Genomic DNA, 26871 nt, shown 5'->3' with positions numbered 1-26871 from the left:
TGTTCTGGATGGAGGATCAGTATCGAGGGGAGCGATGAGGATGACAGGGACGTACCTGATCTCATCTATGATGATCGATTGGATGAATGTGGATGAAGGCGCGCTGCAAACTGAGTTCTTGGATGTTTCGTGACGATCATGTTTGTTGTTGGTTGTGGATAGAGAAGTCAGCTTTCATTCACCTCGCACGATGTCTAATCGGGCTTAGCCCCAATCTCGAGCTTAACAAGCGCAAAGCGACGCGACGAACGCGTCGCGATGCTGCGGAGAACGTCGCGAAATCAATTAGCTCGGACCATCGACCTACTTCTCTTTGTACCTCCCCCTGTCCATTGTCATCGCGTTGTACAAAGCCTCCCTTTCTTCATCACAATAACCTCCATTGTTGATTACGAACAAGGTCATTCAGCTTTCCTCTACCCCAAAAAGGCGTGTCGAGCAGACTCCTACAATTGGAATCCCAATTCTTGTATATATATGCGTGACCAAGTCCTCGACTGCTGTTCATCCCAACAACGGCTAGTCCCACTGATCCGCAAACTGGTTTTGCTTCAAATCACACTAGCACCCTTCAATCACGACAACCAACTTTCTTGGGAACTCGACTTCTTACACAACCACCAACCTCCAATCAACACAACTTCCAGTCTTGCAACGATCCATACAATCCTTGCGACACTCTACGTCAACCCCTACAGCACAACAAAATCACCGCGAACATGATGTTCGGATCCGTTCTGGCACACATTCCAGCTGGTCGATGGGCCGCCTCAGCAGTCGCAGAGACAGCACCTACTACTCCACCGCCTGCGACCGCGCAATCTTCAGAGCTCCCTCAAGAACCAAACCAAGGCGCGCCAACCGATGGCAGCTTGGGAGCACCATGGCGAGAAGTGAGCAAGCCGAAGACAAAATCTTCACGACACAAAAAACAAGTCGCGCGCACCACGGTCCTTGCCAGCAGCTTTGCGCCTACCCGTTCATTGTTCCTCGAGATGGCAGAGAAGCTGCAAGCGATTGGCGAACATCGTCTGCGTATGTCGGGCTGGTACGACCAACAAGAGGACGAGGAGTTGGAGTACTTCTATGTCTGGGACAACCGCAGCACTGTCGCCGATGACGGAATTGAGGACGACGACGAGGAGGAATTGGAAGATTTCTCTGCCTGGGACGACCGCAGCACCGTGGCGGATGACGGAATTGACGATGACGAGGAGGAGGGTGGATGCTACTTGGGAGTGGATGGTATGGATGAGATGGAAGGCGAAGAGCGCAAAATATCGAACGCCAGAGCCGATGAAGACTCCGAAAGTGAGGCTGGAAGCGACACCGAAAGCGATGCTGAGAGCGAATGCGTTGAAGAACCTTCCGAAGACGCCTTCACCTGGCGCCCCCTTGACTGGGGCATGGAGTACGAAACCACTCGCGGCATCCTGAGCGTGGCCGCATTTGCGGACCATTACGCCAATCTTGTCCTGCAGACCACTTCTGAAGGTCTCTTGCTCTCCTATGGCCATGGTGTCCAGTCGGGGACTGCAAGCGGCATATGGAACCACTGCAAGAGGATGTACTGCAGTTGGATCCGATCACTACATGCCGGCTGTGACTACCGTCTGGAATACAACCCTCTGATGACGGCGGTGTTTGAAATGGTCGTGGGTTGGAATATCCGCATGGCTTTGGGTCCCAAGCTGAAGAAGCGAGGGTATGAGTTTGAGGCTGCGCTGGACATCGCATTCCTTCAGGAGGTTGCCGCTGCGGAGAAGCAGACGGAGCTCCTCAAGCAAATGCTGCTGCTCGGTACGGAAGATGAGACTGATGTTCATTTCGAATAGCTCATCGAAACCACGGCCTCGCTGCTACTCTTGCTGGTGTCTTCCATACCCAGGTCARCTCCACAAGTCAACCACCAAGCGAAGGAAATATGCTATCGAAGGAAGCACACGTGCAGTGCAGCCTGGCATCGGAGTTTCACTTAGGTTTCAATAATGAGAACATCAATGTTYCATGGCCAATCGTTTCCTGTCCTTTTTTATCCTGCTTCCACAATACCATCGAGCAAGTGACAGCTATTCGATTCCATTTTGCCAGAGTCTCAGCGTCAATCAGCCTACATCCACGTATACAGCAATTCCACTGACTCTTTGAACTTACCCCCATATATCAATCGATGACTTGTGAACATGTGTCTTACGTATCAAACAAGCAAGAAGCGAACCCCCAATATCATTCCTAGGTAACTCATATTATGACTTTGTTCTAGCAAGATATCACCCTATTGTTCTTACTTCCCATGGCGGCGGCGGCTTGATGCAGACTTTAGAGTGCTCTGGTCGGGCGGCGGATGTGTTCTCTAGAAGATTGTTGGAATAGCATCTGATGCTTGTGTTTGATTCCACGAATGTCTCGATTGTATGGTCAGCGCCACTTCGCCTTGATCAGCCACGTGAACTCATTGCTTCTTTCTCATCAAGTAGGTGGTCCAATCGTTCAAAGCTCGTCCTCTCCTCGTTCTTGCTTGCTGCACTTGCCTGTAGAAGCGATTCAGCGCTACGGGATATCCTGCCTGCATTCCGACGTTGGTGACGACGTCCATGGGCACTTTGCACYATGAGTCTGTGTCTCTGGCCATGTCTGGGGTGCAGTAGTATTATGAGTGACCTGTAGGCCACCGATCGTCAGACCTACCTCATCTTTGTCCAGGCAAGGTCAACGATCTTACCAAGCGCCGCGCCGTCTCTTTACATTGTGAGGTCGTCATACGCCATTTATAGCTGCCTGGCAGGGATCTGGTCATCGGAGTCGTTGGTGATGTCGCTCGGAGCTCCTCGTTCGTGGTCAGTCTTTCAATGCCTTCTTTCTCCCTGCCCAGTCCCCCGACGCCACATGGCCGTCACATCTATTCTCTGCCAGACCTCCATCGCGAGTCAGCTTGGTCTAGAGTGTGTAGTGTTGCGTTTTGGGATAGCTTTTGAATTACCTGCATACCATTCATCTGTCGTGATGAAGCAAAGGTCGTTCACTCTGCCTGCGTCAAAGGGAGGTCCGTCTAACGCAGATCGAATCAAGGCATTGCCGCCGCTCCTCTTCTTCCTCTCTACCTGGCTGCATACCTCACTGCATCTCTGACAATCTACGTAACGACGAATTGTGTCCTCGTTGCTAGATCGATGCCGTTGCTGTGCTGCGGGATGTGTTTGGACCCCTTTGCCAAGCTTTCGACTCACAACTATTGTTGATATCCGCGTGCTGCTCGCACCCTCTCTTCCCCCTTCACAAAACGCTAAACTCTACACCGCAATCACGTCTTCTACTAGCCTAACCAGCGCCACGAATTCTTGCACCGCAGATTTATCGTCGAGTCCCGCGTAGTCAAATTCACGCAATGGCGGGAAAGATTCGTCCTACTCATCAGCGCATGAAGGCCGCGGCGAGTGAGGCCAAGATTAACACTGAGGCACTTTGGGTCGAACCTGGCGGGTTTGAGTGTTGGGGCGACGCGTCTGTTCTGGATCCTTGGCGGAGAAAATGGGCCGGTATTGGCCTTGTTGTTCGACACCAAGATGATACATGGCATGGATCGTCATACGCCATTGGCAGTGGACTTGAAGTGTGGGAGGCCGAGACCGAAGCTGTTCTCGTGGCGATGAATCTGGCTCTTGAGCGCAAGGAGATTCATGGGGGCACGTCCGAGGACTTCGCTTGGGTCAAATTCTACACTGATAGCTCCGAAGTGGTCAGGAATATTGAGTCTTATCGGCTGAACCACGGCGCACACTCTCGTCTCGGCGAGCGGTTTTACAGGAGGCTCGTGGCTCTTGAGGCCGCTGGTCTGCGGTTCGAGTGTGTCAGATGCAGAAGTCATCAGGACAGGGGACTGCCTAATGACCACGCAGATGCTTTGGCGAAAGAAGGTTCCGATGCAATGAGGCTCCACTGGCAATGGAGTGATTTACCGGAAAGGGAGCGCTGCGGATGCGGTTCGCAAGACCGGGATTATTGCAACTGGTCCACTGAGCGACAGCTCTTTAGTGTCAATCACGAAAGTGGGGAGGTGTTCGCGGAGTGATTCCCCGCTTGCACATCGACCTTCTTCTCTTGATCAGGAGGGCTGCCGGGTACGCATGGCCATGAGTTTGAGTGTACCATGGAGCGCGGACGGCAGTCGGAGACCAAGCTTCACACGTCCACGTCGTGGTCTCTGGGTGCTTGTCATGGGAACGACAAGTAGCAGAGTTGAAGCACCCGTCTGGAATGAAGGCAAAGAAGTGAGTACCCATCATCCTCCTCCCTTGTACTGAGCATCCTCGCTGACCTCTTCCACAATACTTTAGCAACACATCAATGGCAGCCACCGGCGAGGGACAGATGCATTGAGTGGGCGTTCTCGGCCAGTATATATACCCTCTTGGCTGCGAGTACACGAAGTCGCAGCAGTCTCCTGTGCGGCAGGCTGAGTTTTTACGACCTTCTCTTCTACCGTATCACCTCTCTGACCTCTTCTAGGAAACTCCAAGACTATATCATTGGCCCTCATACGTGAGAGACTGTGGCGTCAAGCAGGCGCTCATGGGTAGTATCCACGCTGAGATAAGCTGCGAAAACACCTTGAAGGAACGCTTGCGAGTCTTGATCCGCCCTGAAGTCAATCCGCTGTCGTCTTCTCCTCTTTCATTTTGAGCGGCCGAACTCTCATAGCGTACTTCAGTCTGGCATTCATAGCCTTGACTCGCGAGAACTGACTCTATTGACGGGGCGTTCTAGATAGATGCCATCATGGCTTATGGTAACATAGATGGTATACACAAGATCAAGGCTCGTGCAGTACGCCTGGGTTGATACAAATTTTGAGTCCCACCAGGTTTCTCGCCCATTCACAGCCTCCGCCAACCCTTTCACACGTATATCAGACCTCCATTGATGGTCTAGAAGCTCGAGAGCTGATCCCGCTTGCAATCAAGCTTGTGACCGTCAAAAACGGCGATAGTAGCTCACGTTGAGACATAACCTGATGTGATGGAATAACAAGGCCATGTTAGTGCTACACTTTCCACGTCCACCGATGATCTTCTCAGTAGCAGCAATGGACCGAGCATATCGAGAGCACCATAGTCTAACAAAGATCGATGTTTCCCTGGGAGTCTTGGCCCATGATCTCCTTTCTACCACTGGTTCGGGCATGTTTCAAGCCAGTATTGTTTATAGGATAGACAGGTGAGCTTAGAGTGTGCTTGATACTGGATCTTTGATTGCTGGTTCCAATTACAGCCGATGAACAATGATGGATCAAACAATCATCTCATTCATAAATCTGGCCAGTATGCCGTCACACCTCTTAGGACATACAGTTCCGCTAGTATATCATCATCACACCATCACCTTAGTCTTTCCTTGCTACGGCCCTGCTCAGATCAACAGGGTGTGGTCTTGGAGCTCTCTATGCTAAATTCGTCGACAATATCAGCATTCTTATGCCACAGCCTCCATCGACTGACGGCCGCTCTTTTGAGAAAGACAGGTCAGACAGCTCCAGCATAGTCAACGCTGCAGGAAGTGTAGGATGCGAAGGGCATACCCATGCTGTCCTGAAGCCGTTTCCCACATCGACAGCTATGTGAATCTATGTCGATACCAATCGTTTGAGTATCACATCCTTCTCCGATCGGTCGACAAGATTCACATGTCAGTTTTGTGTCTGTGACTTGTCTCGACGTTCTTTGGCTGCGCTAAGCCGCTTCCGCGCGCATCACTCGAATCTCTGCATCCTCCTCAACGTCAATCTTACAACATTTACGCCTACAACAACATCACCAGCGACCACCCGACCTATTCTCGACTGCATTTAGCCTCTACTGGCTGCATTCCAACCTAGCGCTCAACACGATTCCAACCGTACACGCTTTCACTTCGGCCTCAAAGTTGAAGTAGTACTTCGCTGCTCCAACAATCGCCTCTAATCTCACCTGCGCGCCTGGTAAGCAACTTCCGTAGATCGAGCATCATCCAACACTTTTACTGAATCTGTTACTTCCTAGTACCGTATAGCCGCAGCGTAGCGCACCATCCAGTAAAAACATTCAARGTTCTTCAGCATCGACACCATAACATCACCATCAACAAGCACATCAAGATGGAGAGGTCACTCGAGTATATCCGTAATATATACCTCCAGCTCTCAATTACGACCAGAAGCACTCCAATCAACACTTCTCACCTTCTCGAGATCCCACAGGAGTTGCGCGACCAGATATTCTCATATCTTCTGCCAGACCKGGTCGAGATTGATATCATGGATAAGTCAAGCCCTACCTCAAGCAACCCAACCGTCCAAGAGGCCTTGATGAGGCCCTGCGCTAGTCGGACCACCTGTAACGTKCTGCGCAAGGTATGCAAGAAGACTCGAGCCGACATAGAACTGCTTTTAGACGAGCAAGTTGGAAAGCTCACACTGGTCCACGACATGTCCCGTCACATTCCTCACCAGTTAAATTTCTCACGTATGGATCAGAAAGTTCTCCAGCAAATCAACCACATCGAAGTACGCCAGTGCTATGGAACTAAGCACAGTCGTCAAATGGTGAGCTGGAAAAATTCGGTCTACCGCGCGCACCAGACCTCGTCTGACTTTGGAATTTGATCGTCGCCCGCTGAATCCCAGCGAGTTTGACCTCGCCGCCGTCAAGTGGCATGAGTACACCGGGGAGAAACACGCGCGCCTCAACCTTCAGGATCAAGACCTCTTCAAGGAACAGATCGAAAGCTTCGTCGCCCGTCGGCTGCAGTATATGCCACACCTCCATCGATCCGATCCCGACTTATTCACCAAGGTTCTGGACGTACGCCACGTGTTGGGATTCTCTATCTCATTAATCTTCAACAAGAATCCAACCATGTGCATCTCCAGCAAAGTGCGGTATGCTGGGAAGATGAGCGTTCTCCGGAAGCTAGACAGCATTCTTCACAGCGAGGTCATGGAGGATTGGGTGCCCATCGGCGTGACCAAAAGCTTCTTGGTCGACAATTTGCTGGTTTACAACAACTGGAACCGTTGGGTTCGTTCTTTGAACGACGCAATGGGATCTACGGTCGTTGGATCGATGCCATAGTGGAGGCTGAAATGGTGCAGATAAAGGGAATGCGCGGATGGAAGTGTTGTAGGAGGAGTACAATGGGGCATGGAACGAGCAACATGTTCACCTCCTGCTTGACATAACGCTATGCATGGAGGGGGTCTCACAAGCCCAAGATCAGTGGGCCTGTTGCAAGCGAGCCTTGAGAAAGACTTTGAGACGACTTGTAATGTCATCTCTTGATGGATGCTTCCGACATTGATGGGCACTCGAGGCATAGCTTATTATGCTTCTCATCTCTTGATTCGACAGGCGCGGGATTGAAGACCTCTCATTATAGCCCGTTGATATGGCTTACAGCAAGGTGCGAGGACATGCCTGACGCATTTCCAATCAGAGAAACTCAGTCTTTACACGCGTAACACTGCATGCTTCTTGTACCTCTGTCGTCATGTCTTCCAAAGTGGCCTGAGGTGTCTGTTTTGCCCGCCAAACCCGCCTAGCGCCAAGAGATATTCCTCGCGCGTAGCTGGCTTAGTTTCTTGACCGTCAACAATCAACCCTCGACAATTTATTATCTCCTGCAACATCAACACCTCCATCGACACCCCACTCTCGAGTTGAAGAGATCCATTCCACTCACACACCATGGCCTTCAACGTGGCCCTTCTCCAAGACATCCGTCTGCTGGTTTCCTGCTCCAACGGGACGGGCGAGGATGTCTTCACCATCAACTGCACGAGTCCTCAAGAAGTCCGCGACATTTGGCACTCCATCGAGGAGGGCCAAACCGCCTACTTCGCAAAGGTACGGATCTCCAAAGCTGCACTACATCCAAGCGAATCATGCTAACATCTCCAAAGCTGCGCGCCACTCACCGCGGCCTCTACAAGATCCGCCTCGACCTCGCAAACGACTTCTCTGTAACTTCCGACCCAATCTCGACTCTGTCGCGCGAGCTCCCCAACCCGATCCCGGCCTCCATGATCAGCCACGTGGAGCGCTTCGAGATCTGCGAACCTATCCTGCACACCCACCAGCCGCCCGCCTCTTCAGAGCGCTACGACTGCCTCCGCCGCTTCACCTTTCAATTCCAGCGCAAACTCGACGGACAATGGGGTGTCCTCCCTGTGATCTGGCAAGTCCTCAAGACCAAGAATCCTCCTCTGCAAGAACACATCGCGAGATACACGGAAGCCACCATCACCCGGAGCATGCGCGAGGCTATTCAGGACGTCCTTCTCCTCGCCCACAAGGCGGATCCCAAAGCCCCGCTTCACCCAAAGCTACTGTGGGACTTGCAGCAGGCCATTGCGAGAGGCACAATGGACGAGCCTGGTGAGTTGCCGCCTGATCTACCAGTGAGCAGGTTCGGGGAGTATGGAAAGCGATTGGCGGGAGTCTTGGTCGGAGAGCAGCAAGGCGTTATGCCGGAGGCTCCCCCGATGGTTCAGACGGCAAAGTTTGGGGAGTACGCGCAGCAATCGAGACAGAAGGCTGCGAGGATGTATCGGTCGGCGTGTAGGGATGGGGTCGACAGTGTGTGGGAGGAGTTGTTGTGAGTGATTCAAGTGAGGGGAACACGAGGGGGAGGAACGGGTGGTTGTCTCTTACTGATGAACCCACATGCTTGACTGTCTTGCTTTGCAGCGGAGCATGGCGTTGTTTGGATCAAGGGTGTGCTTTTAGCAGAGAGCGTTTATACCATTGCTTTCTTGTATATGACTGATGATTCTGTATAGCAGGCGTCCTTGAAGATTCCCTCGCTGCGTGTTGGGCTAAGAAGCTTCTTCCATGGTTCATATTGCTCAGTCTGCTGAATCCACGATCATCCCAGTCTCTCTTCTCATACCTCAGCAATAACCCAGAATTCTTCTCTGACAATATCGTTTGTCTTGGTGCGCTTTTCACCGTTTCTACCGACCTACATTGTCGACACGCTGGCTTTTCTACATGCAATGCCTGGCAAATCCACCGCGTACGGCCCGATGTCGACACAACTTACAATGATGGCAGTGAAGGTTCTGTCGGTGGGCGACCGAGATACGCAGCTCGCCGAGGTGACGAAGTTCCATCCTGCCATGACCGAGACACAGTCCCTGACATTTTATCTTAGGGTAGGGTTCACTCCGAAAGACATCTACTACAACCAGAGGAGCGTACGCAGCCAGCCACTTTCGATCTACATCTATAGACCAAATGACCTATATGGGATCCTTCCCATCTTGCATCAAGACGAATTCCATCAGCTTTCCATCCCGTTCTTCCGAGGGACGATGAGTGGCCTGTTGGCAGTACAAATGTAGAGGGGCTAGGAAATGCCGAGATATGTTCGTCGTCAGAGCCAAGCGATCGCCGCAATTCCTCTTGGCGACGGCTGGAGTCATTTCCTTTCGATTTGGAAGTCTGCAATGCGGCTCTTTCGGCGACGTCAATACTCGCAGCCAACTCGGTGACCATCACACTTGGATCAGACTCTACTTCAGCTTTCTTCCAATAATGCGACCTACCAGCTGAGCCTCCGAGGTTCTCCTATAGTCGGAGCCCGAAAGATCACCACTGAATGAGATAGCTGCTCAACGCCTGCAGCAGTTTCCCGTCGATCGCAAATATTTTGGGCAAAGACTGGCTGTACAAGCGATTTAAAAGTAGCCTTATACGCTTATAAGATACAGGTCATCCAGTGGAATGTTGCATAGACCAGTCTGGATGCAGCTTCAAGGAAGATTGGCTCGATCTACGAGATTTTATCTCCAACTGAGACATCTGTTCCTAGGACTCTATATGCGGTGGCAGATTTCCAGCTTGGCCCTCACTGGACATGCAGCGAAGCTGACAGCATCAGCAGTCGGGAAAACTTTCTTCAAATCGCCGCAAGGTCGCTAGAAATGCGACTACTGGACAAATGTATTGACCGTTCTCCTGGGTGCATACAACCAGGACAACAAGGCCTGGCCTTGTCGTGACTACATCATTTATCAGTCTACCATTGTTGTATCCGGTTCCACTCGCTCGGGTGAACCATCCACAAGTCAAAACAAGCATCTCACGACCGGACTGGCGGCAATTCCCGACGATTCGGTCTTTGTACCATTTCATTGTCTGCGCAAATCTCTACTGGATGCAGAAGTTGGCCCAAAGTCTCAGGCAGGATCGAGACTTTTATCGAACAAAGGGAGAGATATGATCGAAGGAGCCTGGCCAACCGATAGCACCGAGGAACAGCCCAAAGAATGGACCAAACGCAGAGTACACCACAGAATGCCATCCTTTGAGATGGCATGAGACTAAACATCAAAAGCACTGCGTTACTACTCCAGCGCTTCTCGATCGAACAAGTCGACATCTTGCAACGATGAGGGTCTTGCAGTCTCTTTCACTTTTCGCGGCTACGGCTACGGCTCTATCATCCGCAGAATGGCGCTCACAATCCATCTACCAAATCGTCACAGATCGGTTTGCAAACGATCAGGGAACAACAACACAATCATGCAACCTTGGCAATTACTGCGGAGGAACGTATCGTGGGATCATCAACAAGCTCCCTTAMATCCAAGGAATGGGCTTCACAGCCATCTGGATCTCTCCCATTGTCAAGAACATTGATGGTCCAACAGCTTATGGCTCTCCCTACCACGGCTACTGGGCATCAGACCTCTACGCTCTCAACACCGCATTCGGAACAGCATCTGATTTGAAAGCCCTTTCAAACGCTCTACACACTCGGGGAATGTACCTCATGGTCGACGTAGCACCCAACCACTTTGCCTTCAACGGCGCTCCCGCCAAAGTCGACTACACCAAACTCATCCCCTTCAACGACATCTCCTACTATCACCCCTACTGCGCAACAGACTACAACAACAGAACAAGTATTCAACAATGTTGGGCAGGAGACACAGTTGTCTCCCTCCCAGACCTCCGCACCGAGAATGCAGCCGTCCAACTCGGCATGAACAAATGGGTCGGCGAGCTGGTATCAAACTACTCCATCGACGGCCTCCGTCTCGACAGCGCCATGGCCATCAACCCCGAATTCTGGCCTGGATTCATCTCTGCATCGAATGTATACGCTATCGGTGAAGTGCTGGATGGTAACCCCACGACATTCAGCGCTTGGCAGAAAGTCATGCCCGGTATGTTGAACTATCCCGCTTACTACTGGATCATCCGGGCATTTTCAGCCAAAACGGCCACGATGACGGAGTTGGCGAATAACATCGGGTGGTTGAATACCGTGGCGCCAGATACGACGTTGTTGGGGAATTTCCTCGAGAATCATGATCAGCCTCGTTTTGCATCTTATACGAAAGATGTGGGATTGACGAGTAATGCGGTGGCGTTTACGACTTTTCATGATGGAATTCCGGTGGTGTATTATGGACAGGAACAAGGATTTTCTGGTGCTCAGGATCCTTTCAATCGAGAACCTTTGTGGCCGAGTTTGTATTCCAAGACGGCCATGTACGAGTTCATTGCAAAGTTGAATGCTGCGAGAGCGGTGGCCATCTCCAAGGATGCGAGCTATGCGGGTACAAAGTCGAAGGTTGTGTACAGTGATGAAAAGGTTGTTGTATTGAGTAGAGGATCCACTGCTTCTCCTCTTCTATCCCTCATCAACAACTACGGTAGTGGAGGCTATGCATCCATCATAGTCGATGGCCTCCCGGGAAGTGTCTCCTGGACAGATCTCTTGACTTGCAACGTCTTCACCTCCACTTCGGCAGGAAAAGTAGCTCTCAGCGTCGTCAACGGTGCCCCACGAGCCCTCTACAGAACCGATAAGCTAACCGGCAGCGATCCCTGTGCATCCGCATCAACGCCCACGAAAAGCACAACCACCACAATCACACCAACAACCGCAACCAAGATCTCTACAACCTCCACCGCAGCCCCAACCCCAACAGCAATAACCTGCCCAGCCTCCAACGGAACAACCTACAACCACGACTCCGGCCGCTCCTTCGTCATCGAATGCGGAATCGACCACGCCGGCGGCGACCTCTCAATGCTCTACGTCAAAAACCTCACCCAATGCATCCAAAAATGCGCCACAACCCCTCTCTGCACAAATGCCGCCTTATCAGGAACAGCCTGCTACCTGAAATCCTCCCTGGGAAAAGCAATCTACAACGGCGTCCAAGGCGCCCGTCTCATCCCTTGCACTCCCGCCACAAGTCTTTCCGTGACATTCAATGTCAACGTCACGACGGCTTGGATGGAGAGTATTGAACTTTTGGGATCGGATTCTTTGATTGGATTTTGGAATGTTTCGAATGCTGTGGCGCTGGGAAGTCAGGCGTATAGAGCTGGGAATACGATTTGGAATGTTACGGTTGATGAGGTGCCTGCGGGGACGTATTTGGAGTATAAGTTTTTGAGGGTTAATGGTACGACGGGTGGGTTTGTGTATGAGGGGGGAGCGAATAGGAAGTTTACGGTTCCGAGTGGGGGGTGTGCGAAGGGGGTTGTTGTTAATGGGACTTGGCAGGGGTAGATTTTGGTGAGAGGGATGAGGAGAAGGTTGTATATAGTGACGGGTGAGCTGTATGATTGTATTCCCACAGAATGTTGTCTGCGAGTGAAGTGTGCTTAGAAGAATGTTGACCGGAAAGTCACGAGTTGAAAGCCTGGCTCATAGACGTGTGTCGACCATCCGTTGACCTAACCCATTGGACGCCAGCGATCCCACGTCACAATTGAACAGATCTCAAATGCTTGATCATCTGCTACGTACATGCATCCCCAAATCGCACAGTATATAGCGCCCATAAGGTTGGGGAAAGCCAAGCAGACACTACCCCAACCCTAACCCTAGCTCGATACCTGGATACTGGCTCCGAACCCTTGAATTGATACAGCATGCTACTCGATGCGAGTTGTCGACCTCCAAGAATGGAATCCTATCGATACACATCATTAGTAACCCACGTGCATCGCCTAGAATCGACGAGAAGAAAGGGCCGAATTGGAATGTTGAGAAGGATGCATCCAGTTATGGAGCCAGAGAGCTTAATGGGTTTGCGGCGTATAGCTCAGCTCATGCATTCCTCTCGGTCGATATCTCAGCTCAACGATATTCCAATTGCATCTCTCTATGTCCACTTGCAAAGGGGAAAATGCAATAGAATCAAGGTAGAGGCCGGTCACGATTAGCTCACGGACAGCACTTCCTCGCAAACTCTAAGAAAAGCACAAGTCTTCTCGTCCCGCAGTGACACAAGCCGAATCCTACCCAATCGTTGACTACGATGTATGTGGCTGGCGTTACCATTCAATCAATACCATACCTATCAATGAACACCATCCTTCAAAGCAGCGTTATCGTTCCCTCTCGAAATAGATCCAAGACGGACCTTCTATGCATGGAAGGCCAGAGAATCGATTCTCGTGCGTGACAACAACAGATGCCATGCGTCGTTGAATGTAGACGTGCATAGTAAAGATCCGTAATGGCGTTTGACCTACAGCAGATCTCGCTCAACGTAGATTTTCGGTGCAGGTTACATTCATCGATGACGCCGAGAATAGATGTTGTATTGCCGCTGATGGAGTACGGATGTTGTTCCGGCGGTAGATATGTATGCATGCATGCATACAGCGTGTCAGGATGTTTCGATAGCATGTCGCTCTTCACAGAAGATGTTTCCGTGCATAGTGATCCCAGGATCCAATCATTCTGTAAGCACCGAACAATGGAATCAATGATAAGATTGAAGACGCGGAACCCCGACAAAATCTAGGAATAGAGAAGAGATTCTCGTCGATATTCTGTGGTAACACAGGATGCATGATTGACAAGAAGTGACAGGTACAATGGAGATATCCCTGCGTTCCAGACAGAAACAAGCGCATCCGGGTGTTCCATAGACCCTGGTAGTTCGGCTGGGCGAATGTCGGTTAGGTTAGGGTTGTGACTGCATTCCGCTCCTCAAACGATTAGGGCAGCAACATTATCCACCGACCCTCTACCCCAGATCTTTCAAAGTCAGCTTATCATGACCCACGACATGTCTCACTTCAAATAACATCGACCAGCAATACCTTTAAATTTTATACCCTTCTTCACCATGTGTTCGGCAATTTTCTCATACCGCCCTCCGAACCCTGCATCCTGCCACGCCCTCCAAGCTTTCCCTCGACCAATCATATACGTCTTATATATATTGCCAAGCCACAGCCCCGCACACACCACGTGTGAGCATTGATACCCGTCCGGAGCTGCCGCTGCATCGGGTCCTTCTTTCGGTTGATCAAACGCTCGCACCTTGCCTCGTTTATATTATTATTTCGCCGTCTCCAGAAAAAGAGCAAGATTGTGAAAAGGTTGAAAGGGTCTCTCGCTGCCCCGGATTTTCCTGATGAAATCTTGCGGATCACATCACACCAGATCAACAAAGGACCCGGACTATTTCCTAACTACAATCATTTTGAGACCCGTGATTTCGCCGGGAGATCCTCCGCAGTCTCTGGAACCTTGAGGCGGAGAGGGGATACAAGCTGAAGACCTCTCGCTGCTGGTTGATTGCTGCTTATTTGGCTGTTGATTGCTTTGGCTTGAAAGATGGGAGAAACCATCAACAGGATGAAAGATCGAGTGACTCCTTCACCACCGGAATCCTCGCATTTCGACGAGAAGATGGGCGAGACGGCGGTACATGAAGATGTGGTGGCGGCGAAGGGCGAGGGAAATGGGTGAGTCGGTCGTTTGGTGAATGCAGGTGTTGAAGAGACAAGCCATTCCTGACTTTGAATGATCAGATCCTCCCACAATGGCCTTCCTGCCCCATTCACAGTCGACGTGCAAGCAGAAACTCGACTTCGCAGGAAGATTGACTGGTACATTGTCCCGACCGTTGCGATACTGTACCTATTCTGCTTCATCGATCGGGCGAATATTGGTTTGTCCCATCAATGTCACGAATACTCACACCTCTTCTGACACCATTCCCAGGAAATGCACGACTCGCCGGGCTGGAAAAGGACCTGAAAATGAACCCCAAGTCTTACGACTACAACATCGTCCTCACCACCTTCTACATCTCCTACATTCTCTTTGAGATCCCCGCCAACATTGCCTGCAAAGCCATCGGTCCCGGCTGGTTCCTCCCCGCCACATCGCTCGCCTTTGGTGTCCTGACTGTAGCATGCGCTTTCGTCAACGACAGGGCCCAAATCTGCGCCGTTCGCTTCCTCCTGGGAATCTTCGAAGCTGGAATGCTCCCCGGAATCGCATACTACATGTCCCGCTGGTACCGCCGCTCCGAACTGGCATTCCGTMTGGCGATGTATGTAGTCATGGCACCTCTCGCTGGAGCTTTCGGAGGACTCTTCGCCTCGGCAATCCTCACCCTCAACCAATTCGGCTCGGTATCAGACTGGCGCATGATTTTCGCCATTGAAGGAATCATCACCGTCGGAGTCTCCCTCATCTCCTTCTTCACCCTCACCGACCGTCCCGAAACCGCCATCTGGCTCACCGCAGAGGAGAAAGCTCTCTCAATTGCTCGAATTCAATCCGAAAGGACAGCGGGAACCGCAGTGCTCGATAAGCTCGACAAGAAGAAGCTCAAAGCTGGAATCCTCAACCCCATCACCCTCTCCGTCAGTCTCATCTTCCTCTTGGATAACATCACCGTCCAAGGTCTCGCCTTCTTCCTCCCCACCATCGTGCGAGGAATCTACCCGAATGTCTCCCGCGTGCAACAACAACTCCGTACCGTACCCCCATATGCCGTCGGAGCCGTCACCACTCTCCTCTCAGGGTACGGATCCAGTAAGATGGACCGCCGAGTCATCTGGTACATTGGCAGTGCTCCTCTCATGATGATCGGCTACATCATGTTCCTCGCCACCGACACCACCGAGGGCCTGACTCGCTACGGCGCAACTTTTCTCATCACCGTCGGAGCATTCAATTTCGGCGCTCTAGCCAACGCGCAAGTTTCCGCCAACGTCGTCTCCGACACTGCTCGTTCCTCTGCGATTGGAACGAATGTCATGTTTGGCAATATTGGAGGGCTTATCAGTACCTGGAGTTTCTTGGCCGATGATGCGCCGAATTATCCTACGGGTAATGGATTGAATCTCGCTACTGCGACTTGTATTTTGCTGCTGAGTGCTGGATTGTGGGTGTGGATGAGAAAGGATAATCAGAAGAGGGATGAGGGGAGGAGTAAAGTCAAACATGAGGATTTGGTGGGTATGAGTGAGATGGAGGTCGAGGATTTGGATTGGAGGCATCCGGATTTTAGGTGGAAGCCTTGAGGTGTTGATGTGTTTATTGCTGGTTGCTGCTGGTTGGGTTTTGGGAGATGTGGGAGGAAGAGAAGGGTTTGGGAGAGAAGAAGAGGGAAATGCTCGCTGCTGCTGCTGTTGACATGCGCATGTGTACTGATGATGATAATGGAACGCGGAATGCAATTCCTATTCTGCTGGTCTTTCATCATAGCATGATTACAAAACGACGAAAGAGAGAAAGAGAGAGAGGTATGTTCACTAATATCTTCTTCCGCTACAAGCCCACCACTTTTCTTCCTCCCCTCACAGCTTTTTCATATCGTGGTCGACAGCGCTAAAAGCATGTCGATGACATACCATCACCGAGCTCCGGCATCTGAACCTTGGATCGGGAGTCACACGCACATGCACCCGGACTTGACTCCTCTTCAGACACCGTCATTCCGCATACAAGAGATGGGATGGCATGCAAGCGTCAAAGCGGATTTCCACGGAACAGATCGCCACCAGCGGCTGGGCGGCAGACGTTGAACTCAATCTCACGACCGAGTGCACTTTCTACCGAAACGTGGTTCCTATTATTCCTGGGGATCTGTTTCACTGTCGTCATCTTTTCAACTCTCTCACACATTGAAAAAGTTCCTTACTGTCTTTCGAGTCAACGCTGATATCATCTCCGGAAGCTACGGCATGCAAGGATTAAAGGTAAGACGCTTTCCCTCAACCTCCCCGTCTTCATTCCCTTCCCGTCTAGCCTCCTCCACGGTGAGTTTCCCACTCCTCGCCCTCGTGGCTGGCGCAACAGCTCAAAACATGATTCTCACTTCCCCCGTTCCCTCAATACCAGGCGGATCTCTTCCAGCAGGTCTCGCAGGCCCCGATACCGCAGGATTCGGCTCCAATCCAATCGGCCTGCCTTCCCACGGTGGTGAGGCTGTCTGCGTTTCTGGAGTCATCCCCGTCGAAGCCAGCGCCATGAACTTGAAATTCAACTTCGGAATCCCTGCGAATTAGACGCAGGTTACAGAGAATTTCCTGGAATACATCCATCACTCAGGGATCGACGTTTATGAAGAAGAATATGGGTGGCATGCAAGCTGTGAATGAAACCTATCAAAATTGGTGCTACGCTTTGCACGCAGGGGAATGAGACCAAACCTGCAGACGTGCAAACTTTAACACATGGTGTTGGATTTGATCATTCTTATTGGGTGAGACTCGTTCAAGACAGTCTAGTATGCCGTTTGAAACTAACAATGATATGCAACATTCTTTACGACCGTCTCGCCACCGGAGTCTCCTCCAAACCCGACGGCATCAACGTCGCTTAAACCCCTCTTGAATGAGAAGTCCTCCACAGCCTCGTCGAAAAGCTCAAGTCCGGCGCTCTAAGCAACAACTCCTTCCAAACCATCATCGGAGCAAGCCATTCCTACGGCTCAATTCTCACCCAAGCCTTGACATCTGAATACCCCTCAGAACTACGTACCACTCCCCCAAACCCCCCCCAAACCCTCCTATCCTCACTAACTTTCAGAGAAAAAAAAACAGACGCCGCAATCCTAACCGGCTTCTCAACAAACTCCACCGCCCTCCCCGTCTTCCTAACAAGCCTAAACACTCGCCCTCGCAAACTAAAACCAACCCCTCCGCTTCCCCACCCTCCCAAACACCTACCTAGTCTTCTCGTCCTCAATCTCCACCCGAATCAGCTTCATCCGCGCTCCAAATTTTCGACCCTCTAGAGAATCCTCCACGCCGCAGAATCCAGCAAAAGCCCCGTGTAACTTTCGGCCAGCTCTTCTCCCAACAAGCCATCGGAGGTGTCGCGGAAGCCTTCAAGCAGCCTGTGGCTGTGGTGAATGAATGGGGCGGAGGATTTTACCTTTTTGTTTTTGGGAATTTGTACGTTTCCTGTTAATCTCTCCGAGCGGGTTTTTGGAGATGTTGGATCCGGATGGGCGAGGTTCGGGAGGGGTTTTTGGGGAGTGGGGGCGGGACATGGGTTGAATTTGCATTTTTTTTCTGCTGGGGGAGCGTTTTGTTGGATTCAGGAGTTTGGGAGGGGGTTTGTTGGAGTTGGGAGGGCTTGAGGAGGGGATTGGAGTTGTGATGGGTGTTGTGATGCTTGTGGTTGGCTTTGGTATTGTATTTCTTGATGTTTAAGTACACAGGCCTTCTCACTATAGTTTCTGGCCTGCGATTACTCTTTATGACGCCATTAATATCTACTTTCAGACACTCCACGACGAAGCCAAGCAACGTACTACACTCCAGATACACTCAATCCTTCACTCCACAGTGACGACGTGCTCTACTCACCTCCATTAGATGGACGGACGACTGATTGAATGAAAGTGATCACTAACTCCTTCCTCTGATACTCGTCGGATCACCAGCAATGTAGATGGACTGTAAGTCATCACCATCTGGAAATACTCTACTACATTAAACATACATCATGTCGCGGATTGCCGGGGTGGTTTCCGGCATGGTTTCTTTTGAGCTTTCAGGATCTGCTTGGCAGTCCAACCTCGATCAACGTTTTGAGGAAAGACACAGGGTCCATGCACACAACATGGACATCAGTGTGCTTGTTGGTTCGGTTAAGTTGGTTATTGGTAGCTAACCGGTTAGTTACTAATTGGTATGGTTAGCATCTTTTGGCCTGTTAGTTGTAGTTGGTATGGAGTAGGTTAGTTACCGGTAACTAACAGGGAACTGTTCCGATTAGCTCCATTACCCTCGGAGGTCCGTAACCTTAATGTTCCGGCAAGGGCTAGAGTAAGTGATTAGCTGTATATAGCATTATTATTATCAATTCAATGCCGTTCGGTGGCTGGCTAGTTATAAGTTAAGGCGTAACTAATGTAGTTACTCTTAATCCGGACAWTGCACTATACAACTATACTTCCCTACCTATACGTATTACTATCTAAGGAGCGCGGTATATACGCTACCTTACTGTTACTAGCGTAAAGGACCTAAGAAAGCGAAAGAGCGCGATATAGCAATACGGTAAGCAGTTGGTAAAAGAGGCGGACGGCGTGAGTGCCTAGTACTACTATTACTACGAGCGTAAGGGCCGGAAGCAAACTCTACCAATTCTTAATGGCAATTAAGGGCCGCTCTACCACCTCTTAAGGGAGCATAGTATCGATAAGGAGGGTAAGAAGGTGTTAAAACCGGAGCGTAAGGCTAGTGTTGCTACTATAATGCTGTCGCTAGTTACCGTTAAGAGCCTCGAGAGGTTTAAGAGCCTACTTGTTCGCTAGGTTATGTATTACTACATCTCTTTCCGTATGCTCGAAAACACGTACTTTCGCGCCCTCGTCTCTTTTATAAACAGTAGCCTCGGTGGCCTCTTACTACGCGCTACTTCGATAATTCGATAGTAGGTATTAGATAAGTATAAGGCGCGAAAGGTCGTGTTGCAGGTAGAGATGCTAGATGCGCTAAGCGACATCTATGTGTCGTTTGATAGCTAGACGAGTCCGAATAGCTACTTAATCCTTAGCATTAATGCACACTTTATCGATGCGAAAGGGAAGCGTAGGACAGAGCGACTAGCCTTTAGAAGGATCCGCGGCGAACATACTAGCGATAATATCGGTACGAAGCTGCTTTAAGTAGTTAGAGAGTGGAACATTAGAGGGCGGATTAGATACTTTATCGCGGACAACGCTAGTAACAACGATCCGGCTATTAATTTCGTCCTTAGTACGCTCTATCTAAAGATAAGCGCTAAGCACCGCAAGGCGCGTAGGCTAAGGTGTCTTAGCCACATTATAAACCTTATTACGAAGGCGATGTTGCTCGGTAGGGGTAGTAGCAAAGCGATAAAGGATTTAGAGCGCAATATCGAAAAGGGCGCTTTTGAGAAAGTTAAGGAGTTCTAGCGTAACCGTGGAGCCGTTAGACGCCTACACAACATTATTAAATGGATTAGAGGGTCGACAAACCGGTTAGAGGCGTTTAAGAAGGTGCATTACAGTAGTATAGAGGCGGTGATGTTTAATAATCTAAAGGTAAGTCTAAGAAAGTGGGTCTATACCGTTCCGGAGGTAACTCCGCTACTAACTCCGGTAAATCCGGAGCAATTCGTCCTTGCTTTCTTACTAACTTTCACTAACCTTACTAATTACTACTACCCTTATAGCTTATCTAAGACAACTCTACGCGGTAGAACTCCTTCTACTACATGCTCGGAAGGGCATAGGACGTTAGAGAGCGAATTACCGAGTTCTATAGGCTCTATAGGACAGATAGAACCATCCGTAATAATGCACTAACACTAAACGATTAGGAACAGATTAACCGGCTTTACGACGCTCTACACGTGTTCGAGCTTACGATAATAAGCACTTAAGGCAACGAGAAGTACCTACACGACTAGTACCCTACCCTCTAATTTACGCTCGATTACACTAGCAAGTACTCCGTAGAGTTCCGAGAAGAAGCGCTACATAATAACAGCTTTAGCTACCTATTAGGCTACTATAAGCATGCATAGCAAAAAGCTAAGAAGTACTAGAAGCTAGCGGATAATACACTAATCCTGTATATAGCCGTTGCCCTTAATCCAACTCTTAAACACGGCTAGTTTAAGGACCTCTAGGGTATAGGAAATGAGGAATAGTAGGGCTATATCGAACAGGTGCGGAGGTTGGTTAAGGACATATAGATAAACGACTACCGGCCGGCTCTAGTGTTACTAACTGCTATTACCGTAACGCCGGTAGATAGTAAGGACCTCCGTGACCATTTGTTCAGTTTTAAGCGTCGTAAAACAACAGCAACTACACGGCTTAATACACTCGATAGCTACCTATCTATCGACTACGTACACGATACTAAAGAGGCTCCACTAAACGTTCTAAATTAGTGGTTTAAGAGACGACTCTTAGAGCCAGAACTAGCCAAGTTTGCCTTTAACACGCTAGCAATACCACTTATGTTAGATGAGCTAGAACGCTCGTTTTCAGACGGCCGTGACATAATTACCTACCGCCGGAACCGCCTTTAAGAGCAGATAATTAAAGCATGCAGTTGTTTAAAGAGCTAGTATAGTTTACTATAGCAGGATGCTTTTAATAAGGACGACGATAAGGTAATTAAGCAGTGGGATATTGCTAAGAAAGCTGCTATTGCACAGAAGGAGGTTATAGAGCTCTCAGAGCAAGAGGAGTCGCTTTTTGTACACTAATTGCCTATTTAGGAAGCTGGTAACTATTGGTTAAGTTGGTATTCACTTCAGAAGCAGTTGGTTGGTATGGTTAGAGCCCTTCACTAACCGGTAACCAAACCAACAAGCTCACTAATGGACATATCATCATGTCAAGTTACATTTTGCCAAGAACCATCGTGCTGGAGATCGTATAGTTCCATGGAAGCTTTACACAGGGCTGTCGCCAAGACTGTGACCTCACTCCCTCTTGTTCCTTCTTAGGTATGCTTCCCAACCTCTGTTTAGGGAAGTCAAGGGTCCTGCATTTATGTGGCTTGATTGATTGGCTGGAACAGCGGCAGTTTCATGCACAGCATGAATAACTCACACCGGAAGCCACGCCGACGATCCGTGACATGGCACATAGTGACACACCCGATTCTTTTTTTCCATGCGAGTTCAAAATGTAGTCATCTGTTCCGATTTACATTCCAATGCAGGATCTTCTCACGTCAGCTGGTATGTGCCTGCAAGCCTCTTATATTTCCATCATATAGATGAGTTGAGATTCGCACTTCTCAGCCTTATCATCTACCACCGCAAGCCATCGAATCGGATTGAAACCACCAACCAGCAGTCCGAATCCCAACAAATTCAATCAACATGGCCATCATCTTCAACCTCCTCCTCCTCTCTACATCTGTCATGGCAGCAATCCGACCATCCTACCCCGCCCCAACTCCAACGTGTACAACTTCCATCACCAAATCCCCAAGCGAATGCTGTCCGCCAATCCCTGGACACACGACGACTTCCTATACGAACTGCGGGACGTGTGCATTGTATTTCACGACGCCGGGTTTACCTTGCTTTGCTCCTTGTCCGACACCGACGCCGGTTGATGATGCTGTTACGAAGACTGTTACTCGTTGTGGTCGGTAATGATGGGAGGAATGCAGAAGGAGAGGATGAGAGATGGAGGGTTAGATTGTTGGCATTTGGGGTGGGAATGGAATTTGGAGGAAAGACTTGGGGTTACTGGACAATGGCAACTGCATGACTTGCGACTATCAGCTCTCAATCTCATGGCTAGCACGGTGAGGATATATCTTGCCGCTACGGGCACATGCCTCACACCGGTCACCAAGAGCCCCCTCGAAACTCGACGGTCTTGATCTGGAGGTCTGGTCTCCCTGGGATGCGATATGTCGTTTCAACTTGTCTTTGTAGCCTCATCACTCGGAAATGATTGGATTCTCTTTCAGCTGCAAGCATGTCTTAATTTCTTTGTCCAAACTGGTCTTGGCATGTGACTCTCCACATTCAGGTCTCAATGAATGGCCATCACATGCCAATCGAACCCGTTCCATAGCTACTGCAGACGTAGACATCAACAGCAAGAACACATCACATAACATCTGCAACTGACCGATCATCATGAGGGTATTCTCACTCCTCTTCGCAGCGATATCATTTGGTAGCACCTACGCCGACAAAAGCATCACCATCCCCAAGACCGTCCCCGCCGGAGCAGGCAAAGAGGTCGATCCATCCTTTCCAGCTTTCGCCTTTGAAGTATCCTCCTTCTACAACCATTCCTTCGATGCGAATAACAATCCCAACCAATTCGTGGCGAACCTCATCCAAGGAATCCTCGATCGAACAGGTGGAACACCAATCCYCCGCGTGGGAGGAACCTCTGGAGATCTCGGATCTTACGATGCAGCATTGAAGATCCCAGCTAGTCGACCTGCGACAGAAGGCGGTCCGGCTCTTGATCCTCCATATCAACGATTAGGTCCATCATGGTTCAATGCCTTCAAGAACTTCCCCGGCGCCAAATTCGTCTTCATGGTTCCTCTCCGTCAAGACAACATCAAAAACACAATCGAATATGCCCGCAAAGGTCTAGAAATCATCGGACCTCGTCTCGAAGCTTTAGAAATCGGCAACGAACCCGACTTCTACCCCAAATTCAGCATCAAAATGTACGTCGACCGCTTCATCAAATTCGAAACCGCTCTCGTCAAAGCCTTCCCTTCTCTAGATCGGAAAATCTTCCAAGGAATTGAAAAAGGCTGGGACCCTCCCGTCTCCCTCCCAGTCTCCGAAGCCTTTGCCAAAGGAATGAACGCCCAAAACCGCATCAAAGCAGTAGCATATCACTACTACCAACACTCCACGGGCCAAATTCTCCCAGGACAACTCCAATCCCACATATCAAACCACACTCGCACAGTAACACAAATGTCCCTCCTACGTCCCAACATCGCCTGGTTGAAATCCCATCATCCAGATTTAAAATTCCTGATGGATGAAGTGGGTGCTTCCATGGACACGACGGGAAATTTCAATAACCTCGCCACAGCGCTCTGGCATGTCGATTATTTCCTCTACTGCATGTCTATTGGAGTGGATAGAATCCACATGCAACAAATCGTCGCTCCGGGGTTTAATCTCTGGGAACCTGTAGCTTCACACTGGGGGACCTCCTCTCGTGCGAGCGAATTATTACTCGCAGCCTTTTATTGGGGATTTCATTAGTAAGACGCCGCCTAGAGTTTTGAATATTCCGATTCCGGGACAGGATGTTTTGTCGGCTTATGCGGGGTATGTAGGGGGGAAATTGAATAAGATTGTGTTTGTGAATATGAATCTTTGGTTTGGGGAAGGTAGGAGACCGACTGGGAAATTCCATCTTGCGGGTTTGCCGAGGGATGTTAGGAGTGTGAAGATTCATTATTTGACTGCTGGGGAGGGAGCGCAGGCGAATCGTACGCTTACTTATAAGGGGTTGAGGTGGACTTATGGGAGTGGGGGATTGGGGTTCAAGGTTTTGAATGATTCGTTAAAGGTTGATGTTAAGGATGGGAAGTTGGCTGTTCCTGTTGATGCGACTAGTGCTGCTTTGGTGGAGCTGTTTCGTTGAGGGCGGGGGGGTTGCTGTGGTGGAGATACCATAGGAAGAAGTTTTATGCATTCGGTTTATATATCCATCTCTGTTCTCTACCTATATCTCTCTCTTTCTCTCTCTCACTAGCGGAATGGCGACTCGCACATCTAGCATATTCTGTGGTAGTATATTCATCTTCAATATGATAGAGACATGCCTTGTAATGAGTGGTATTAACGTAAACTCTCTGGCGAACGGTCCATGAGACTAAATTCGAAGTATCTGCTTCGAGTAGATGGGGGAAATGCTACTTTGCCGGAAACTCTGCCTCGCTGGCATAGAAACACTATACGAAGACATTCCATTTGGCTTCCGTCTTTCGCGAGATTCGACTGACTGGCATCGTCCGTCGTAGCGTGGTCGCTCGTCTTACACCAGAGATCCATCTCATAACAAGTGGAATGAAGGTCGGGAATTGCGGTGGTAGATTCTACAAGATCCTGCTTGAATTTTTCGCTTTCGCCAGAATGGTCTTCCTTGTTCTCCGAATTGACTAGACACGACGCAAACAATCCACGTAATAATGTGCAGGTGTATATAGAGCACGAGCTTTTCCTTCTTGGGAATCAACACATTCACTCCATCTTTTCCCACCCGAATAAACAAATTCACTCCATCTTTTCAACCCAATACACAAATCCACAATGCCAAATCCCCACTATAAAACTCTATTACCTACTGCCTACAAAGTGAATACAAACGCCATAACATCCAAAACCCTCGCTCCTCCAGACCTGAACTCAACCTTCTCACTCACCCACAACCATCACAACCTCTCTCACCAACACAGTCATCCACAAAGCCCTGCTCCTCCGCTCTCGCTCTCTCAAATCGAACCGCACAACAGAGACATATCAACCATGGATCCACTAGCGCTCGCTCGTGCTGCCGCTGCTAATGTCACGGCGAGACTTGCTTCCGCGCATAAGTTTGAGGCGAATCTGCCTATCAATGATTATGGTCGTGAAGTGCGCGCTTTGGTTATGAAAGGCACTACGCTAGTACGTTTCACAAATTATGAAGAACCAAGTAACTGTTGCTAATATGTGACATTCTAGGCTGAGATCGCCTCCAGCACCAACACAAGCATCACGCAAAAGGGAAGATTCTATCCCACAGGGGAAGAAGCCTCTTGGAGTGAGAAGCTACGTCTTCTCGTTGAAGGACAGACATTCGGGGATGTGGAGATGGCGATGAGGAAGTTGGGAGCGTTGTTACCCGGGGGAGGAATGGCGTTTTCGGAAATTGAAGGGGAGGAAGAGAAGAAGATTCTCTTTGAGCCGAAGAGCTGGAATGTTTTCCGGCTTGTGTTGCCTGGGTATCGCTGTCGGAAATGTCGGGTGGAATTTTGGACTGTGGAGGATGCGAGGGGGCATTTTGAGAGGGATAATGCTGCTGGGTTGTAGAGTGGTGGTATAGAGAAAGGAGTTGTGTGTGAGAGCTTCTTATTCATCGTGGTGCAAATCGAATTTTGACGTCCATCATCTGCGACATTACACCAACCGCCGCTCTGCTACCGTCGAAAGAATCACCGATACTTCCACATCAACCCTTTTTACTTGCTGTAAGCGCTTGCCATCTTCCCTTTTCCACCAACCAGCCACTGCCAGGCAAAGACATGGCTGGCTACAAAAACGCGGCATTCGTTGCGACTGCGTAGCGCTGCAAGAAGGCAATGGCGGATGTGCCTCAATTCCCGCAAGAAGGTCACGGCCGGTCTTCATTGACGGTCCGTCACAATTACCGAATCGAACCGCCACCACACTACCATTATGGCGTTCGTCACCTACACGGAGGATCTTGACTGGCTTAACCTCAGCACCAACAAAGAGAAGAAGAACTATGATGACGAGAATCACCGAGCGCAACTACGACCTTCAAGCTTTCCGAACGCTGACGGCCTATAAATTCACGCCGAGTTCCTCTGCTAACAACGAGGACCTAGTAACGATCCTAGAGATGCAGGAGGTGATCCACCAGAAGACCATTGGTGCCAACTCTGCCAGGAGGGTAGTGAGGCAGCCTTGGGCACCTTTATGGAACATTTTCTCAACTACACCCTCGGCAACGTCGACGATCCGCTCTCGGAGGAGGGAGTAAGTACTACGAGGAAGACAACCGCGGCGATCCCGACAACGGCGACTTTGGCGAACAAGACGGTGACCCCAGCTGAGGCCAAGGCCAAGGGCAAGGGCAAGAAGGCACTCATTGTCAAGGGTGCAAAAAGATATATTGTTGCACTGTATGAAGAAGTGGCTAAGTACAGTTCTGACTTTACGTTACCTAGCTATACCACCTTCCTCCGTAACACTCACTGAGGCCGAAGCGGAACCCCAGGATCACGCGAAATGGCGCTCGAAGCTCCGCACTCTCTAGTCCGACATTAAGAACTATATGCCAAAGTCTACTAAGCGTGTGAGCTTATTAAGGAACTGTTCGAT

The 26871-nt window shown here is 49.9% G+C and overlaps 8 protein-coding genes; all 8 read left to right on the top strand.

Moving 5' to 3' along the window:
- Positions 1 to 719: 719 nt before the first annotated feature.
- RCC_08851 (uncharacterized protein) lies at positions 720 to 1835 on the top strand (the record flags this gene model as incomplete). The annotated part of the gene is made up of 1 exon (XM_023774097.1): positions 720 to 1835. The coding sequence occupies one exon, from the start codon at positions 720 to 722 to the stop codon at positions 1833 to 1835; it is 1116 nt and encodes a 371-aa protein (XP_023629865.1).
- A 1550-nt stretch (positions 1836 to 3385) lies between these two features.
- RCC_08850 (uncharacterized protein) lies at positions 3386 to 4069 on the top strand (the record flags this gene model as incomplete). Its single annotated transcript, XM_023774096.1, has 1 exon — positions 3386 to 4069. One exon carries the CDS (start codon positions 3386 to 3388, stop codon positions 4067 to 4069), a length of 684 nt encoding a protein of 227 aa, XP_023629864.1.
- Positions 4070 to 7718: 3649 nt separating this feature from the next.
- Positions 7719 to 8632, top strand: RCC_08849 (uncharacterized protein; the record flags this gene model as incomplete). XM_023774095.1 has 2 exons in its annotated part: positions 7719 to 7877; positions 7934 to 8632. The coding sequence occupies 2 exons, from the start codon at positions 7719 to 7721 to the stop codon at positions 8630 to 8632; spliced, it is 858 nt and encodes a 285-aa protein (XP_023629863.1).
- A 1793-nt stretch (positions 8633 to 10425) lies between these two features.
- On the top strand, positions 10426 to 12567 carry RCC_08848 (related to alpha-amylase A precursor; the record flags this gene model as incomplete). Its single annotated transcript, XM_023774094.1, has 1 exon — positions 10426 to 12567. The coding sequence occupies one exon, from the start codon at positions 10426 to 10428 to the stop codon at positions 12565 to 12567; it is 2142 nt and encodes a 713-aa protein (XP_023629862.1).
- A 2088-nt stretch (positions 12568 to 14655) lies between these two features.
- RCC_08847 (related to nicotinamide mononucleotide permease) lies at positions 14656 to 16337 on the top strand (the record flags this gene model as incomplete). XM_023774093.1 has 3 exons in its annotated part: positions 14656 to 14765; positions 14832 to 14971; positions 15025 to 16337. 3 exons carry the CDS (start codon positions 14656 to 14658, stop codon positions 16335 to 16337), a joined length of 1563 nt encoding a protein of 520 aa, XP_023629861.1.
- A 786-nt stretch (positions 16338 to 17123) lies between these two features.
- RCC_08846 (uncharacterized protein) lies at positions 17124 to 17324 on the top strand (the record flags this gene model as incomplete). Its single annotated transcript, XM_023774092.1, has 1 exon — positions 17124 to 17324. The coding sequence occupies one exon, from the start codon at positions 17124 to 17126 to the stop codon at positions 17322 to 17324; it is 201 nt and encodes a 66-aa protein (XP_023629860.1).
- A 5590-nt stretch (positions 17325 to 22914) lies between these two features.
- Positions 22915 to 24021, top strand: RCC_08845 (uncharacterized protein; the record flags this gene model as incomplete). Its single annotated transcript, XM_023774091.1, has 1 exon — positions 22915 to 24021. One exon carries the CDS (start codon positions 22915 to 22917, stop codon positions 24019 to 24021), a length of 1107 nt encoding a protein of 368 aa, XP_023629859.1.
- Positions 24022 to 25290: 1269 nt separating this feature from the next.
- Positions 25291 to 25836, top strand: RCC_08844 (uncharacterized protein; the record flags this gene model as incomplete). XM_023774090.1 has 2 exons in its annotated part: positions 25291 to 25431; positions 25489 to 25836. The coding sequence occupies 2 exons, from the start codon at positions 25291 to 25293 to the stop codon at positions 25834 to 25836; spliced, it is 489 nt and encodes a 162-aa protein (XP_023629858.1).
- Between the last annotated feature and the right edge of the window lie 1035 nt (positions 25837 to 26871).

Source organism: Ramularia collo-cygni (genome assembly GCF_900074925.1).
Source record: "Ramularia collo-cygni strain URUG2 genome assembly, contig: RCC_scaffold15, whole genome shotgun sequence".
Lineage (NCBI taxonomy): Eukaryota > Fungi > Ascomycota > Dothideomycetes > Mycosphaerellales > Mycosphaerellaceae > Ramularia > Ramularia collo-cygni.
This window is presented reverse-complemented; position numbering and strand designations above follow the sequence as displayed.